This window comes from Salvia miltiorrhiza, chromosome 1, assembly GCF_028751815.1.
Source record: "Salvia miltiorrhiza cultivar Shanhuang (shh) chromosome 1, IMPLAD_Smil_shh, whole genome shotgun sequence".
NCBI classification, from domain to species: Eukaryota; Viridiplantae; Streptophyta; class Magnoliopsida; order Lamiales; family Lamiaceae; genus Salvia; species Salvia miltiorrhiza.
In genome coordinates, this window is record NC_080387.1 from 53,645,885 (window position 1) to 53,663,596 (window position 17,712).

The 17,712-nt window shown below is 33.4% G+C and overlaps 2 protein-coding genes across 2 annotated transcripts in view; both read left to right on the forward strand.

The window, feature by feature from the left end:
* LOC130992384 (T-complex protein 1 subunit beta-like) overlaps positions 1–17,712 on the forward strand; it is a 629,300-nt gene that overhangs the window by 610,529 nt on the left and 1,059 nt on the right. Inside the window, exons 2-12 of the mRNA XM_057916994.1 lie at positions 12,745–13,140; positions 13,823–13,884; positions 13,976–14,032; positions 14,273–14,338; positions 14,420–14,531; positions 14,945–15,073; positions 15,396–15,467; positions 15,782–15,897; positions 16,014–16,090; positions 16,316–16,801; positions 17,399–17,712. The exon at positions 17,399–17,712 is cut by the window's right edge and continues 2 nt beyond it. Coding sequence (XP_057772977.1) covers positions 13,879–13,884; positions 13,976–14,032; positions 14,273–14,338; positions 14,420–14,531; positions 14,945–15,073; positions 15,396–15,467; positions 15,782–15,897; positions 16,014–16,090; positions 16,316–16,801; positions 17,399–17,712 — 1,435 coding nt within the window. The 5' untranslated portion in view covers positions 12,745–13,140; positions 13,823–13,878. The remainder of the gene's footprint in view (positions 1–12,744; positions 13,141–13,822; positions 13,885–13,975; positions 14,033–14,272; positions 14,339–14,419; positions 14,532–14,944; positions 15,074–15,395; positions 15,468–15,781; positions 15,898–16,013; positions 16,091–16,315; positions 16,802–17,398) is intronic.
* LOC130992366 (L-ascorbate oxidase homolog) lies at positions 1,731–7,911 on the forward strand. The gene is made up of 8 exons (XM_057916968.1): positions 1,731–2,246; positions 2,342–2,451; positions 4,152–4,422; positions 6,025–6,133; positions 6,229–6,574; positions 6,840–7,205; positions 7,283–7,361; positions 7,454–7,911. The coding sequence occupies exons 1-8, from the start codon at positions 2,124–2,126 to the stop codon at positions 7,664–7,666; spliced, it is 1,617 nt and encodes a 538-aa protein (XP_057772951.1). The 5' UTR covers positions 1,731–2,123; the 3' UTR covers positions 7,667–7,911.

The window sequence follows — 17,712 nt, forward strand, 5'->3', positions numbered from 1 at the left end:
ACATTCTCTCTCCTACTTTATCACTTTTTTATTTTCTCTTTCTTACTTTATCACTAATTAAATATTTTCTTATTACATTCTCTCTCCTACTTTATCACTTTATTATTTCTTCTCTCCTACTTTATCACTTCTTAATATATAACTCCTTAAATCTTGTGCCCAAAAGCAATGTTGCGTCTTAAGTGGGACGGAGGGAGTACTAAAAAACGGATAAGATCATTTTGGAAAGGATATTCTAATGGAAACAAATCAAAAAGATTAAAACAATTTTCGGAAGAAAAAAAAAATTGGCTGAAAATAGAACCCTCAACAATCGAACAAATTTAAAAGAAAACATAGTCAATTCATAAATTTTCGAAAAAAATAAAATAAAATTCGAAAAACAAATGATATAAATTAAAAAAAAATATTTTCGAAATTTTTTTATTTTCTGAACAATAAAAAATAATATATGCAAAAATAATTACTATAGGATTATGTTTACAACAATTCATAATTTCATCGAAAAAAATAAATCTCAGAAATAAATAAATAAATAATAATTTGAAAAAAATAATAAAATTTTCATTTTTCAGAAAAAAACAATTTTCGAATAAACAAAAAAATAGGGAAAAAACTAAAATACTAAATAAATAGGATAAGATTAGAAGTAGTTGAGGAATTTAAAAAATGATATTTTAATATAAAAATAACAAAATTCGAAAAAAAACAATTAAAATAATATATACTATTTTCAAGAAAAAAAAATTGGCAAAAAAAAAAACGGCAAACAATACTGAAAAAAAACAAAAATACAAAAAAAATTAGAGTAGATTATAAATATTTGAGAAATATAAGGAAAGGATATTTTAGTAAAACCATAAATTAGCAAAAAACCGGTTCAATCAAAAATTCACATAAAAACCGATTAAAACCTAGGTGTCTAGACACCTTGGTGTCTAAAAATCACTACTCATTAGTAATATGTACATTTTATATATTTTTATCAGGCCTGAGGATAACAAGCCATGTGGGGGAGACCATTGGCCACCACCGACACCTTGATAATGGTAAATAATGTATGGGATTTTATTACAAGTTTACTTCTAATATTGCGCATAATATGGTTAAATTACAGGACATAGATATTATAGGAATAGTATATACTATCAGTCCTCATATTTTTTATTTTAATACCAATTCTTTCATTTGTAATACTTAGATTTTATAATTTGATTTGCAATTTAAACAGAATCTCTACAAATTAACTTTTGTATTGTTGTTTATTTCCCCTTATAAGTATAAGTTACAAGTACCAGGATTTCACTTTTAACTTATGTAAATTGAAGTAGATTCAGTTATATTAAAAAATATAAGCACTTCTGAAGATTGAAATTTTTTTCTCAAAAAAAAAGATTGAAATTTTAGGGCCCATTTTTTTTTTTTTGCCTAATTATATCTTATATGAGTTCACATTCCATTACAATAAGTACCATTATTATTTATTACTACACGTAAAATGTGATGATACTGAATTATGAGAAAACATTACCAAATTGGAGAGTTTTCGCCATCATTTACCTACTTGTATAATTTACAAAAATCTCTAATCCTATGCAAAAACGGCATTACAATTCACATTAAACATAATCTAACTTTTTTGACTCACAAATGCAAAATATAATCACAATCCAACACTCATCTCATTTCGATACAATAAATCGCGCAATCCAAGCATAGAAATATAAAAATGAATTCTCAATCTCAAACACTTAACTCTATACTATTACCTTGATCAATGAAAACGCGTTTTTATTTTTATTATGATTCATCTCTAGTAATGAAATTACTGATCGTGTAGATGAAAATTCAAATTTCCAGCCAATTAAAAGCAAGTTGCCAAAGTAATTCCAAATCTTTCCTTTATTTATTATTTTTATTTTCGTCACAGCCATATACGAGTCTCTTTCTCGGCAGTCTCACTCTGCACTCTGCATCGCATTTGTTATGTTTAAATACACCTTCAAACATCAAATTCCAAAACCAAATCCAAATCCAAATCCAAATCCACAACCATTCCCTCTCTCTCTCTCTCTAGCTCATCCAAAAACAGTATTACTGCCCTATTTTCCGATCTCCCAAACATGCCGCTAAGATTAGCGGTTGTTTTGGCGTTTCTCGCCATTGCTGCAGCAGAGGATCCTTACCGATTCTTCACTTGGAATGTCACCTATGGCACCATTTGGCCACTCGGCGTTCCCCAGCAGGTTCTCTCTCAAATTTGCAACGCAATGTGGCGATTTTGGGGATGAATTTCGATTTTTATTCTTTAACTTTATATGATGATTTTTCAATTGGTTAGGGCATTCTGATAAATGGCCAATTTCCTGGACCTGAAATCTATTCCGTCACCAACGATAACATTATCGTCAACGTCTTCAACAGCTTGGATGAGCCCTTCCTCATTCACTGGTAACAAAACACACTGTGTTTTCTGCTTCTGCTATTTTTGCAGCATTTAACGTACGAATGCGTGTTTTTTTTTAATCTCATATTTCTGCCGGAGTTAAATGGATTAATTAATACACACAGGTGTAGCATTAATGCTAATTTCCTGGATTTTTGTGGTTATTGCTATATGAAAGTGATTGTACTAAAATTAAGTATGAAATGAAGATACATGATTAAGTAATAATGTACGACCTTTATGTCTGATAATGTCTTCAAATTGACAACTGTGCCCTTCATTACTTACGCCTTAAGTATAGGGAATTGTCTCGTCATCTCATATTTATTATTAGTAGACATTATTTGTACTATATACCATGGAGATTTGATAAAATAAAAATTAATTTCAAAATACACATTAAGAAATATTTTTAATTTTTACATCGCAAAGATCTAATATGGATGCATCTGAATGAATTTGTGGTCGTGAGATAGAAACTTCTGAAAATTCTATTTTTATAAATTTACATTTTTCATCATAAATTCATTGTATTTCACAAAAAAAAAATCACAATTCATAATTTATATTTTGAAATAGATTTATCAATAATTTGAGTAGTAATTTTTTGTGCCTATTTGGGAGTGAAAATAGGCACGTGGTTATGACGACCTAAACAGGGTCCTGAATTTTAACAACATAGATCTCTGTGAAATTAAAAAAAATACAGAGATCGAGGAAAGAGTAAAACAGGGTATTTCATTTTTCATTAAATATTTTGAAGTGTACCAAAAACAACCAAAAAATAAATCTTCACCTGCTAACACTGTAACACATTTTGTTATAAATGAATTCAAATAATTGCACTATCCGAAATCAGAACTTATATTTAATGTCATCAATCTCAGGCTCTTTTTTCTCCCTTGTTAAAATTTCGTGCCCAACACTTTTATTTTTGGATGATTGCTTTCATACATTAATTTCTAGATCTTATTGAGTAGTAAAGTTGTAGTTGGAAAAAGAGACCACATGCATTTTTTCAAGAAGCAAGAAAAAGTCACATGGGCTGTAGCGACATAAATTTTAATTAAAAGAAAATACTCTGAATGAAGTTGTCTAATATATAGTACAAATTAAATTTGTCAAATGGACTCAAATTTTGACCCCTGTTTTTCTTATTTAAAAATAATTAATTGTAATTTTATCTGTATTAATTGTTGTCCTATGCAAGTTATGTGGGTAACTTAAATTGTCTATTCATTGGCTCGTTTAAAGAAATAAATTTAAAATATAATACAAAATAATATGGACAATAAAATTTAACAAACAAGAATCGTGATTGAAAAATGTGAAGCATGGAGGGACATCAAAAATGTTCTTTTATATCTTTTGAGATAATAATCCACTGAATTAGATTTGCACCTGTTTCCGACAAGGGCATATGAAGCCGAACACATGCAGCTGTCACCCTGTATTTGCCAGAAATATATTAAACCCCCAGTAATACTTCTATTTCCAGTTCTACCCCAGAAATATACACTAACATTTTCTAAAATATCTTGATGGGATTCAATAATTATTTGTGTTGTGACAGTCTTTACATCAATTAGTACTACATATCTGCAATATCTTGATGAAATATGACATGAGATGAGACAAACTTAATTCAATATGTTATTGAAACCTATATGTGCCTCAACTCGAAAATATTTACTTTGGAGGATAGGAATGGGATTCAAAATAGGAGGAATTCGTACGAAGACGGAGTGTTGGGGACGACGTGTCCGATTCCTCCGGGGAAGAATTTCACGTACATTCTACAAATGAAGGATCAAATCGGGAGCTTTTCGTATTTTCCATCACTGGGATTCCACAAGGCTGCAGGTGGATTCGGCGGGATTAGAATCCTAAGCAGGCCGGGAATCCCGGTCCCTTTCGATAATCCTGCCGATGATTTCACTGCTTTGATTGGAGATTGGTACGCAGCTAATCACACTGTAAGTCTCTCTCTCTCTCTCTCTAATATTTAACTTATGGAGAGTGATATTTTTTACGGTTAATAAAGTAGATGATTGAATATACTCCATTTATCTTCATTATTAAAATTTCTTCAATCCTAATATTTTAATGAGATATAAAACAATTAAAATGAACTCAAATGATAAGAATTATCAAAAGTTTGGAATATCCAATTCATCTTAAAATAAGAGATGATATATACATATATAAGCTAATGATCAAAACTAAACTAAACACCCTCTTAATGTTATAGATTAAACATAGGTTAAATTGTCAAATAATGCACATTTAATTTGTAATTTAACCCAATTGTCAAATAATGCACGCACTTAGCATTTTATTCCCCTAAAAAAATTCCTTTGTGTCGGTGCCATGTCATCTTGGAATATGGGCTTTTTGGAGTGTCGGTAGCTCAGTGCGGGCCCATTTGCTGAAAAGCTTAATTGCTAATGCAGCAGCCTTTGACCTATTCACAGCTGGATGCTTTCTTGTCCAGCTTTCGTCTTGGGCCCATGAGAAAATTATACTCCATTTATAATTAATAAATTTTATTGAATTTAAAAAAAAAAAAAAAAAAACTCGATAGATTATTTATATAAATATATTGGGTCGTTCTGTATATCAATACAACTCATGTTGAATTCAACAATTTGCACGTGCCATGTTTAGCTAGGATGAACTCTACTAGTAGAACACTAGAACTGTCAAGATTTTTCTTGCTACATTCGCGACACGGCCCGAAAAACATTTTATGCATAAAAAGTAGGTCGGGCCGGGCTGGGCTGGGCTGGGCTGCTATGGGTTTTTGGGTCACTTTTGATATGGCCGGGCAGCCCAAAAATATTTCGTTCCAAAGATTATGTGGGGCCAGCCCGGTTTGAAATCAGGTCACTTTTAATAACAATATCTAGTAAGGATTTTAATGTCACATTTTCAATATTTTAAAATAAATTTTAATCACTTTCTAATCTCTAATTTTAATGTATTATGTTTTGGTATAATTTTAAGTTAATCAACTAGGATTCACTAATATAATTGAGGTTTATAATTATTTTTTATTTTCTATTTTTTAATTAATAATTGATTATCAGGGTATCTAATTTTTTAAAAATTTTAAATTTTTGATAAATACTCCCTCCGTCCCACCGAGCTTGAGTCGTATTCCTTTTCGGGCTATCCCGCCGAGCTTGAGTCATTTCATTTTTTGGCAAAAATTAGGCAATTTAAAGCATTAATTTACAAAACTAATTGCACCCCTTATTACCTTCTCTCTCCTACTTTATCACTTTATTACATTATCTCTTCTACTTTATCATTTTTATATTACACACTTAAAACACTAATCTACAACTTCTTAATTCTCGTGTCCAAAAGAACCGCCTCAAGCTCGGCGGGACGGAGGGAGTATTAATTAAGATTCATTATATGATACATATTTTATTTTTGTTAGAAATAATTATAAATACATCATTAATTGATGAGATTAGAGGATTCTCGTGTGTGCTTTTGCATGGATATATAACAAGATCAAATATACGTTGATTACATTCTGAAAAGTTGTTATATCTTCAAATACACAGGCGTTGAGGGGAATCCTCGACGGCGGCAACAAGTTACCTTTCCCTGATGGAATCCTCATCAACGGCCGTGGCCCTAATGCTACTGCTACATCTTTCAACGTTGAACAAGGTGCTTGTTTCATCACTGCATTTTTTCATATTTATCATATCCACTTCAGTTTATCAATCTTTTCTGATCTTGAAAACTATGGTGATTTGCATCAGGAAAGACATACAGATTTCGAATATGCAACGTGGGGTTGCAGAACTCGCTCAACTTCCGCATCCAAGGGCACAAGATGAAGGTGGTGGAGGTCGAAGGCACACACACTTTGCAGATTAGCTACTCCTCTCTCGACGTCCACGTCGGCCAGTGCATGTCCGTGCTCGTCACAGCGGATCAGCAGCCTCAGAGCTACTACATTGCTGTGTCTAGCCGGTTCACCACCCCGGTCCTCCTCACCACTGGCTTCCTCCGTTATGGAAACTCCAACGGCCCCCCCTCCGGCCCACTCCCCGGCGGGCCTACCACTGAGATCGACTGGTCTCTCAACCAAGCTCGTTCCATCAGGTTCGAGCTCTTGTAGTCTGCTATAATCTAGAACACGGATCACAATCAACTAATGTGGATGTGCATGTGTTACATTTATTTGTTTAGTCTTACCATCTCTTAGTTCTCACTTAAAAAGATCCTAAACCATCTATATTCTATCTAGTGTAAGTTGATTAGGGTGAGTAGAACCGATCGAGCTTAGACCAGTAAATTGAATCAAATCGTTAAACCATCCGAATGCTCAACCCTAAAGCTTACCTGTTCTGATTTTATGGGGTTTCAGGACTAATCTTACAGCGAGTGGACCAAGGCCGAACCCACAGGGTTCTTACCACTACGGTATGATCAACACGACACGGACTATAAGGCTGGCCAGCTCGGCCGGTCAGGTAGACAATAAGCAGAGGTATGCAATCAACAGTGTGTCGTTTAGACCAGCCGACACCCCTTTGAAAGTGGCGGATTACTTCAAGATAGATGGAGTTTTCCGCGTTGGGAGTGTGTCCGATGCTCCCTCTTACGGAGGAGTGTACCTCGACACAGCAGTGTTGGGTGCTGACTACAGAGCCTACATTGAGATTGTGTTTGAAAATAATGAAGATATTGTGCAGAGCTATCACCTCAGCGGCTACTCCTTCTTTGTAGTAGGGTGAGCCCTCTCCCTCTCTCTCTCTCATTTCATCTTGTCCATATGCTTACTGAGGTGATGATCTATATGAATATCAGAATGGATGGAGGGCAATGGGGTTCAGCCAGTCGAAATGAGTACAATTTACGCGATGCAGTCTCCCGCTGCACGGTGCAGGTGAGAAAAGAAGCGCACATAGCACTTTTGATCAATTTAGACTTCCCTTTTCAAGAAAATGGGCTGATCATCATCTCTTGATGACAATGCAGGTCTATCCCAAATCATGGACTGCGATTTATCTGGCGCTGGACAATGTGGGAATGTGGAACTTGAGATCGGAGTTCTGGGCACGACAGTACCTCGGGCAGCAGCTGTATCTGAGGGTTTACACGCCATCCACATCGTTGAGGGACGAGTATCCCATCCCTAAGAATGCGCTTCTGTGTGGGAGGGCAAGCGGCAGGCGCACGCGGCCGCTCTAAGCTATCGGCTATGGCATGAGTTAAAGAGAGTTTTTGCTATATATATGTTGGATTAGAATAGAAGATTTTTGAATTGTTGGAGGTGCTAGTTCAGCACCTATGCAGGTTTAGGAGGAGCAGTGTTGTCTCTGATTGAGTTTGATGATGACCTTAGCTCAAGGTCATATTCTTTGAATTTGCACATGGATGTTGTATCTCTGTTTCATATACTGTATCAGTTTGTATACAATTATTATATTCTTCAATGTTGTGTTATTATTTATCTGATTAAACTATAAATTTCATAATTAAAATTCAAGTATATCTTCTAAAGACTACATATTCCATTTGAAAAGTAAATTTAAGTGAAGGTATAACCCAGTTGTACGGTATATTCAGATGTACCAAAAACTACTTCAAAATAAAAATGGAGAGCTTAAATATGCCTCATTTTGCTATAGCCGGTGTAGACTCGTATAAATCGATTTATGCATTTTATTATTTGTATTTTCTTGTCATTTTTTATATCAAAATATGTACATCTCATTCTACAACTAGTACACGCTCACCCGTGCGATGCACGGCGAGTATTAAAATTAAACGATATATTTAAATAAATAAATAAATATAAATATTAAATAGTTATAAAATAAAAGCAAATCTATATCTGCATGTACATAATATAATTGAGAAAAACAAAATAAAAAGAATATGTGTATATAAGTAAATATTAAAATTCGTATACAGACAATTAATTATTTATCTACAAATTTATATTAGAATTAATACAAATTGAACTTTTAAGCAGATATTTTTACATTAAAGATATCTAAATTAAATCAAAATGATTTCCTTCTCTTTAGTTTCGTTAAAACCACTCTCTTCGTCCCTAAAAAGTTTGCCATAAATTTCTTTTCGAGGTGCCCCTCAAAAGTTTGCCATAATATCTTTACTTTCTATTTTTGCATATGGTCTCACCATCAATTTTATAATTACAATCATTTAAAACTCATGCCGCTTCCCTTAGGGCAAATTTTTGTGGGACGAGGGGAGTATTATATATATAGATATCTAACAAAATATATAAAATACAATAAAATTAATATAAAAACTAAATAAATAAATAACACAATGTTCAACATTTATGGAAGAGGAAGAGAGAAAAATTTACTTTAAAACTTATTAATGGTGAAATAATATTTTGTTGGGAGATGATCTTATTTGGTTCTATATATATATAAAAAATTATATTATACTATATTTTTCTTTTCATAAAAAATATTCAATATACATCTTAAATTAAATACAATGACAAAATCTCTAATTTGGTGTAAAAATAATTTAAAATAAATTATGAACGATTAAGTTATAATTATTTAAAATTATTATAAAAAGAAATAAAAGAAAAAATAATATAGTATATGTTTAACATTAATGAGAGAGGAAAATTGAGATTAAAAAAATATTTACTCTGAAACTTTAAATAATCACCAATTGTTCCAAATCTATTTTCGATTATCTTTTTCTCAAATTAAATATTTTGTCATAAGCTTTAATTAAGATTTATATTGAAAAAAATTATGAAGCAAATTTGACTATTGTTAATAAATAAATAAAGAGTGAAACAACATTCTTTTGGAAGTTATGATCTTTATATTACATATTTTTTTTATTCATAAAACAATATTCAATATACATTTTAAATTAAAATTTATGGTAAAAATAATTAAAAATAAATTATAACAAATAAGTTATGTTAATTAAAATTTTCAAATATTAAACATTTTCTTTTTATTCTTCCTCCTCTCTCCCCCTTTCTCTTTCCTCCATCTTTTTTCGGTTATTCCTTATACTAGTGTATTACCCGTCGAAATTCGACGGGTACATATTTTCTTGCAATTTATATATTTTATGTTATTCTTATGATAATTATATAAAATGATTTTTTATGTAAATTATTTATATAATTAATTAAATTAAATTAAATTAGTAATACATTTTAAATTATATTAATCTCAACAACTTTTAGTAATTAAATTATTAATTTTGTTGAGATCATAAAAATACCCATTAGTTTTCATATGAAATTTTATAGAAAGTTGACGCGTAAGAAAAAAAAAAGAGTAGAAATACATATAAATTTGACATAGGTATGATGGATGATTGATTTGTTGCATTTGTTGTTACACGATTTATTAATTTTGTTCAATGTTTTTTTATTTTGCCTTTTGACCATAATTTTATATGGAGTTAGAAAAATCATAATTGAATTGAGAGTATCATATAATTTCGAACTTCTAAAAGCATAACTAATTATGAAAATAATCTCGCCTCATATTTAAAAGACCATAACTGATTTATCGAACATCGTATCATTTGGAGTTTTAAGACCAACCAAGTTGTGGGCATCATCTCGTCGCAGATTTGACAGATCACCTCTAACTTCTGAGCATCATCTTGTCTGAAACTTGAAAGAGAATCATCTCGTCTAAAACTTAAAAGAGCATCATCTCGTCTGGAGTTTTGAGCATCATCTCATCTAGAGTTTGAGAGAGCATCATCAAATATGAAATTATATTCAACCATGACTCCAATTGTCAACTATCTAACAAACATAACTCTAACAATTTAGATATTTTATTTATGTATGTAATTTTATTAGTTCAAACTCTAGAGAGAAAAGAAAGAGAAGAGTTCTTAAAGCAGTAAAAGAGAGAGCGTGTGCTTTATTTCATCATCGTAGGTATTTATAGGCATTACAGTCAGGGTAAAGTAGTAAATTCATTTGGTCATCTATTCTGCATGCTCGCCATTAAACCAATTAAGGCTATTATTATATTATAACTTGTCAGGTCGTTGTCCCCTAATTACAGAGCTGGATTCTGTCCTTATCATCCTTCTCTGTCTAGTAGCTCTGTATTTCCCTCCTTGGGGCAGACTTCTACTCTTTGGCTCCGCTCTGCTAAGTAGCTCCGCCTTCTGCGAATTGTCTCTGGCGTGTGGTTCCACGCTCTGGCTCCAATAGCTTAGCTCTGACTCTGGATCTGGCGATTTGGCTCTGGTTCTGACTCTAACGACTTAGCTCTGACTCTAGATGTGGCGACTTGGCTCTGGCTCTAACTTTAATGACTTAGCTCTGCTCTGACAGCTCTACTCTGGCAGCTCTACTCTGGCAACTTGGCTCTGGCCCTCTGCTCTGGCAGCTCTGCTCTGGTTAGCTCTGGCAGCTCTGCTCTGGAGGCTCTGCTCTGACATCTCTGCTCTGGTTAGCTCTGGCTCTGGCATCTCTGCTGTGGCAACTTGACTCTGGCCCTCTGCTCTATTTAGCTCTGGCTCTGGAAGCTCTGCTCTGGCAAACTCTGCTCTGGCAGCTCTGTTTTGGAAGCTTTGCTCTGCCAACTCTGCTTTGGACTTTTTCCTCTGCCTATTTCTCACAGCTTCTTTGCTCCCTGCTGCTCATCTTTGGTATTCCAAGCAAAGCCACGTGTCCTGATCTAGGACCTTGCATATTTCACCCCTCATCAGAGTTGATAAATCATATTGCTTCCATGCAACAATCACAACACGCTTGATAGCAGATGCTAAAATTCTTTCCAAAATTTGTTCTTTCTAAAAATAATAATCATTCTATATTTAAAATAGTGAAACACGTTATTAAATTAGGAAACTAATTTAATACTTACCATAGGTGTGTAGGAAGAATCACGGCTAATCAGGAAATGGAGGTATCAAAACAGAGAAGTCGTCGGTGGGGTGGGGGTCGACGGCACGGTGGACGAACTCCAGGGTTCAGCGGTGACTCGACGGCGGACGAACCGCAAGCTCAGCGGCGACTATTTCGCCGGAGTCTAGAAGGAGGAACGCCAACGGGTTATAGGAAAAAGAAATCTTAGGGCTCTTGTATTAATTGCTTCAAATGGAGAATTCTCATGGGTTTAAGAAGTGGAAACAAAATCGAACTAATTAAGGAATGGAAGAGGGAGCCAGAGATGAGGCGGAGCAACGCCGCCCTTAGGACGGCGGCGACGCCTGAATTTAGAGGGAGAGAGAGGCGGGCAGTTTAAGGGGGGAATTAGGGCTTGATTTGAGTGTGCAATCGACTTTAGAGAGAGAAAAGGATTGAGAGAAGAGAGAGACAGTGAAGGGGGAGACGACGCCGACCGGATTCAGGGACGACGGTGATGGGGTGAGGAAGAGGGAGGTGTGACTTTTGTTTTAAAAGTGAGAATGAGAATATATAGATTGGATTCTCAAATGCCACGTTGGAGATTGAGATTGAAAAGAAATAATTTGAGGCCTGCCACGTAGGCTACGGCCTAATCGTATTATAGAATAGATATTATTATTATTATTATTATTATTATTATTATTATTATTATTATAGTAATGGACGAACAGAAACAAATAAAGTTTGCAGAAATGAAAAATATATTTTTCTTCCCTATATAAATAAAATGTATGGATTAATTTTATAAAAAATAAAAATAAAATTTTAATTATTTTGATAGACATAAAATAAGATTTTGTTTTAAAGTAATCAGTTTATAGAATTTGTGTCTCAATTTATAATTTACATATACGTGCATGTCTCAATTCAAACTTAATTTAAAATTAGTTTTATTGAAAATTAAGAATATAAATATTATATATATATATATATATACATACATACATACAATATAATATATTGCAACATATACATATAATATGTACGCTATTGAGTAATATAAAATTAATAACAAATATACATCTAATCACTAACATTCAACTAAAATAATTTATCGTATATAGATTATAATTTTTTTTCTTATCAGACATGTAAATCTAATTTTTATCTAGAAAAAATAAATAATAGTAAAATTTATTAATTTAGATTATATTTAATGTTAATATTATTATCATATATATATATATATATATTTATTATTAATTGTATTTATTATGATTAATGAATCTTTATATAGAATGTAATAGTTAATTAATTAATAAATGATGAAGATTATATATGGTAAATTTTGAAATGGTGAGATTTTAGATATGCCACATAGGTTAAGGCTTAATCCTATTATGTAATAGATTTGGGCTATAGTGGGATTTAGTTATATTATCTCTCCTCTCCCATTTTTATTACTCCAATTTCTATCATTGCCTTCAATTGATGATTTTATTACAAAATTACCACAAACTGTGTTTTCATAATATAGATATAGATTACTATTCACATATCTATTCTCTTTTAGTATAATACAATTAAAAATTTGTGCTACAGGAAAATACTCATTAATATTACTAATATTTAATAAAAATAAAATCCGTAAGGACATCTCCTGGTAAAATCTTCCCGTCCGTTTCTCCCTTTGATAAAGGACAACCGTTGATAGGAACACTTCCATAATTGCAAAAAGACCCCAAACTCAGTGAGAAATATTTCCCAACTCCTCCCCTTGCAACCCTCTACTCTACACTCCAGCTCTCTCCGCTGCACCAGCTAGAAGGTTCGTTTTCTCATTTCGTATTTTCTTTTTGTTTTTTTCCGATTCAAAATGCTGTTGTGATGATTTTATATTCATTTTAGTAACGGATTCTCGAATATTTGTCGCCAGAAATTTGTTCTGGTATTGCCTTTGAATATGGTTCTGAATGCTCGTTAGGGTTTACGGAACTGCTAATTTTGTTTATCGACCTAATTCTAGCATAATAGTTTTTTTTTATTGTTTTGGTTGGAGGATACTGTCCTAGGGTTTAGGGTTTATGTTTTCGATAGTGAGAGTGGTCTTGTTAGTATTGATCGTAGGATGGTGGCGGAATGAGAGAGATTGCATTTTAAGGAATGTTTTGTTAATCTCGTTCTCGATCCCTGTTTATTCTAAAGATTTGAGACTTAGGAAAATAATCATTTCTAAGTAGCATTTCTTAAGTTTCGGTTTTAAGATTCGATTTTGGTGAAATTGTTTGAGCTGTTACTGTCAATCTTAATTAAACTTTCATGACCTGAAAATCACCATTCACCAGTTATTTGATAGTACTATTGTTTAAGTCCAGACTGTCCAGTTTTTGAGACTATGTTGTTTGGTTGGTCTGAGACTCTGAGCTGTAATATTCAGTCTTAATTGCGTTATAATTTGTGAGCTCATGATTTAAGAATTATTCTTTCATTTATTTTTCTCTATCTTGCAGAATATTAATTGCTGTGGGCGTGTGCTCTACCATCTTCATTCTCTACTCTTGCTGCGATGGCGGTATGATAGATTCTGACCACTCTTGCATAATTAGTTTGTTTGTTATATCTAATCTGACTCTCCAAATGTGCTTCTGGCTGTGATTAATTAGGTAGAAAATCTTTTCAAAGATGAGGCCACAGAAGAAAAGGGTGAGCGTGCCCGAATGGTAAGTGTTATTTCATTCGTTGTAAAGATGCATAATTTATAATTATGATGTATTGCCATTGTCCATTGACACTTTGATAAAGCATATACATGGGAAGACATGAACTTATATCTGTATGGTATTGTTCTTTTGTCTTCCGAGCATTGTGTTTGGGCCCTGCTCATAGTGGACCGCAATGTGTGAGCAGGGCAAATCCCAGTTGTTTATATCTAACATCTAAGTTCTGTCTTTTTATATCAGGCCTCCTTTATTGGAGCCATGGCTATTGCTGACTTGGTTAAGACAACATTGGGACCTAAGGGGATGGTAAAAGAGCTTGTTCCTCAGTTTATATTGAAATACATCTTATAGTTCTTCTAATCGTAGTAAAAGTTCTTCTTCTTGTAGGATAAAATTTTGCAATCTACTGGGAGAGGGCACAGCGTAACGGTGACAAATGATGGGGCCACCATCTTAAAGTCCCTACACATCGACAACCCTGCTGCCAAAGTCCTTGTTGGTATCCTTGATGTTAAGTTACCATTGTATTACATTTCCTTAAGTTCAATTTGGTTGTACTATACTGTTCAGCAGAGGTTTTATTTTGTGTCTTTTTTGTCACTCAACTAGTCAATTTTAGATGCTCTTTGCTATGAAATAATGGTGATGTTATTGTTGAACTTTCTTTTAGCTTATAGCCTAGTATATTCAACTAAACCCCCCCTCCAAATTCTCACTTTATTTTAATAATGAACTAAGATCCCAAAATTGGGTCCGTGAATTCTGGAAGCTAAATATGATATGCTTCAGGTAAGAATCAATAGTATTTGTCTGAAAATTGTAGTAAATCAGAAGTTAACATTCTTATGAATGAGTGGTCTTGACCTAGAGAGAAATATTTGATCATTATTGAAGCCTTAACTACATCGCCAGATATTTCGAAAGTACAAGATGATGAAGTTGGTGATGGTACAACTTCAGTTGTTGTTTTAGCTGGGGAACTTCTGAGGGAGGCAGAGAAGCTTGTAAATACCAAAATTCATCCAATGACCATTATTTCAGGTTTGTCAGATGCTTTTAAATTAACTCATTCAAATTATAGAATATATAATTCTACCCCTTTCACTTTATCTGCTGAGTTAAAAAATAAAACAAAATAATTGAATACTATGATTTGGTTACATGGAAGGCTTCAAGTTAGTAGTCAGTTTCTTTTGCTTAGAAAAAACTTGATTATAGGCTTGAATGGTTACAAGGATATCTCTATCTAAAATCCTTCTCATTATATATATATATATATATATATATATATATATATATATTTTTTTTTTTTGAAAAATCCTTCTCATTATAGTTCATTACTATATTTCTGTGTATATACCAGGGTATCGCATGGCAGCTGAGTGTGCAAGAAATGCATTGCTCGAGAAGGTTGTTGACAATAAGTTGGATGCAGGTGATTTTATTGTAGTCTTGATCACTGTATTCTGTATTTCTTCCATTTGGAGGTTACCAACATTAAAGATTATTGAAAAAATCCTCTGGAAACATTGTTTTGTACCATACAACTAATAATTTTCCAGTATTCTATTCTTGCCTTGTTGTTGTCTCATTACTGATGTTTTTGAATTGAAATCAGCATGCAATTGGGGCATAATATTGCATTTTACTGTTATAGATTAGTTTTAGTGCCCATGAGTTGAGCATCCCATTTTGGTGGTCTGTTTTTGAACCTTATTAATTGTTCTAATTTTTATCCTATATTTCCAGAAAAATTCAAGTCTGACTTGATGAAGATTGCAATGACTACTTTGAGCTCCAAAATTCTCTCTCAGGACAAAGAACATTTTGCGAAACTAGCTGTCGATGCAGTTATGAGGCTGAAGGTATGATCTTGATTTACTTAGTTGATTGTTAACATGTGTATTTTAGTTGTTGGTAATTGGTCATGAATTAGAATCTGGATGACGGGTAACTCAGAATCTGAATTTCTTTCTTACAGGGGAGTACGAATTTGGAATCCATTCAAATCATAAAGAAGCCTGGAGGGTCACTAAAAGATTCCTTTTTGGATGAGGGGTAAGTCGGAATCTGGATTTCTTTTCTTTCTCTTTCTGTTTAACTTACTTTCTTTGAGGGTGCATAAGAAGATGAAGACAGTTCGTTAAGATGTTTGTATATTGCTTCTTATAATCTTGTACACTATTTTTTCTCTTTTGCTTTTTGATAATTCATAGCTCTGATCTGTTTTTTCAATTGATTTTGGTGGCTGTCTAATTTAATGTTTCTCACTTCTCCATTCAGATTTATTTTGGATAAGAAAATTGGTGTTGGGCAACCAAAACGTATCGAGAATGCAAAGATTTTGGTGGCAAATACGGCAATGGATACAGATAAAGTGAAAATTTATGGGGCACGCGTTCGAGTTGATTCGATGGCTAAGGTTGCTGAGATTGAAGGGGCCGAAAAGGAAAAGATGAGGGAGAAGGTGCAAAAGATTATAAATCATGGGATTAACTGCTTTGTTAATCGCCAGTTGATCTACAATTTTCCAGAGGAACTGTTTGCTGATGCTGGAGTACTTGCAATAGAGCATGCTGATTTTGATGGTATTGAGCGGCTGGCACTTGTTACTGGTGGTGATATTGCATCAACTTTTGATAATCCTGAGTCGGTTAAGCTTGGGCACTGCAAACTTATTGAAGAAATTATGATTGGCGAGGACAGGTTGATTCACTTTTCTGGTGTTGAAATGGGCCAGGCATGCACTATTGTCTTGAGAGGCGCAAGGTACATTGACATTTGACAAAGTCTTACATTCTTCTGTGAAGCATTCATTATCATATTCATTACAACATTTCTTACGGGGTGTGCACTTTCATGATTGTTGGGTGCATGCTATAAAGAAAATTGTTGAAACTTTTTCTCATGCTTTTGATCAGTTTTATCATAAGGTAGATGAGAGTTCTATTTCTTTAGTTATATCAACTGAACATGTTAACAAGAGAATATATATCAATGACTTTAAGTGGTTAATTCTGTTGTCTTCATCTGTTCAAAACTATTATTTTGAATCCTTTTAACGGAAATTGTTATTTAAATTGTCACATTGGGGTGAAGAAGCAATTGCTATGTGCATCATATGGGCTATGGCCATCTTGTATTCTTATTCATGTTGATATCGACTTGTCTGAACTTGGAGGCATGTTGTCAATATGAATTTGCATGTTATATGTTTTAGAATGGATTTGTATGTACTATTGTCTTGTGTACTATCACTATTCTTTTCCATGTATAATTTTATTTCTTATCAAGAAGAAGATTTTGCCTATCATAAATAAAATATGGTCTTGAATTTAATTTATTTGTGTTCTGTACTTCATGCAGCCCTCATATGTTGGATGAAGCTGAAAGATCTCTGCATGATGCCTTGTGCGTTCTATCCCAAACAGTAATTGACAGCAGGGTTTTACTCGGAGGTGGATGGCCTGAGATGATAATGGCAAAAGCAGTTGACGAACTTGCCAGGAGAACTCCCGGGAAAAGGTCTCATGCCATTGAAGCTTTTTCACGGGCGCTTGTGGCCATTCCGACTATCATTGCTGACAACGCTGGCTTGGACAGTGCTGAATTAGTTGCTCAACTTCGTGCAGAGCACCACAAGGAAGGAAGCACTGCCGGGATTGACGTCATCTCCGGAA

Excerpts from the sequence above, each read along its gene's own strand:
- LOC130992366 (XM_057916968.1), top strand. The coding sequence starts at position 2,124 with ATGCCGCTAAGATTAGCGGTTGTTTTGGCGTTTCTCGCCATTGCTGCA. Across the intron at positions 6,134-6,228 it reads ATCTTTCAACGTTGAACAAG|GAAAGACATACAGATTTCGA; the intron begins GTGCTTGTTTCA and ends GATTTGCATCAG. Across the intron at positions 7,206-7,282 it reads TACTCCTTCTTTGTAGTAGG|AATGGATGGAGGGCAATGGG; the intron begins GTGAGCCCTCTC and ends TATGAATATCAG.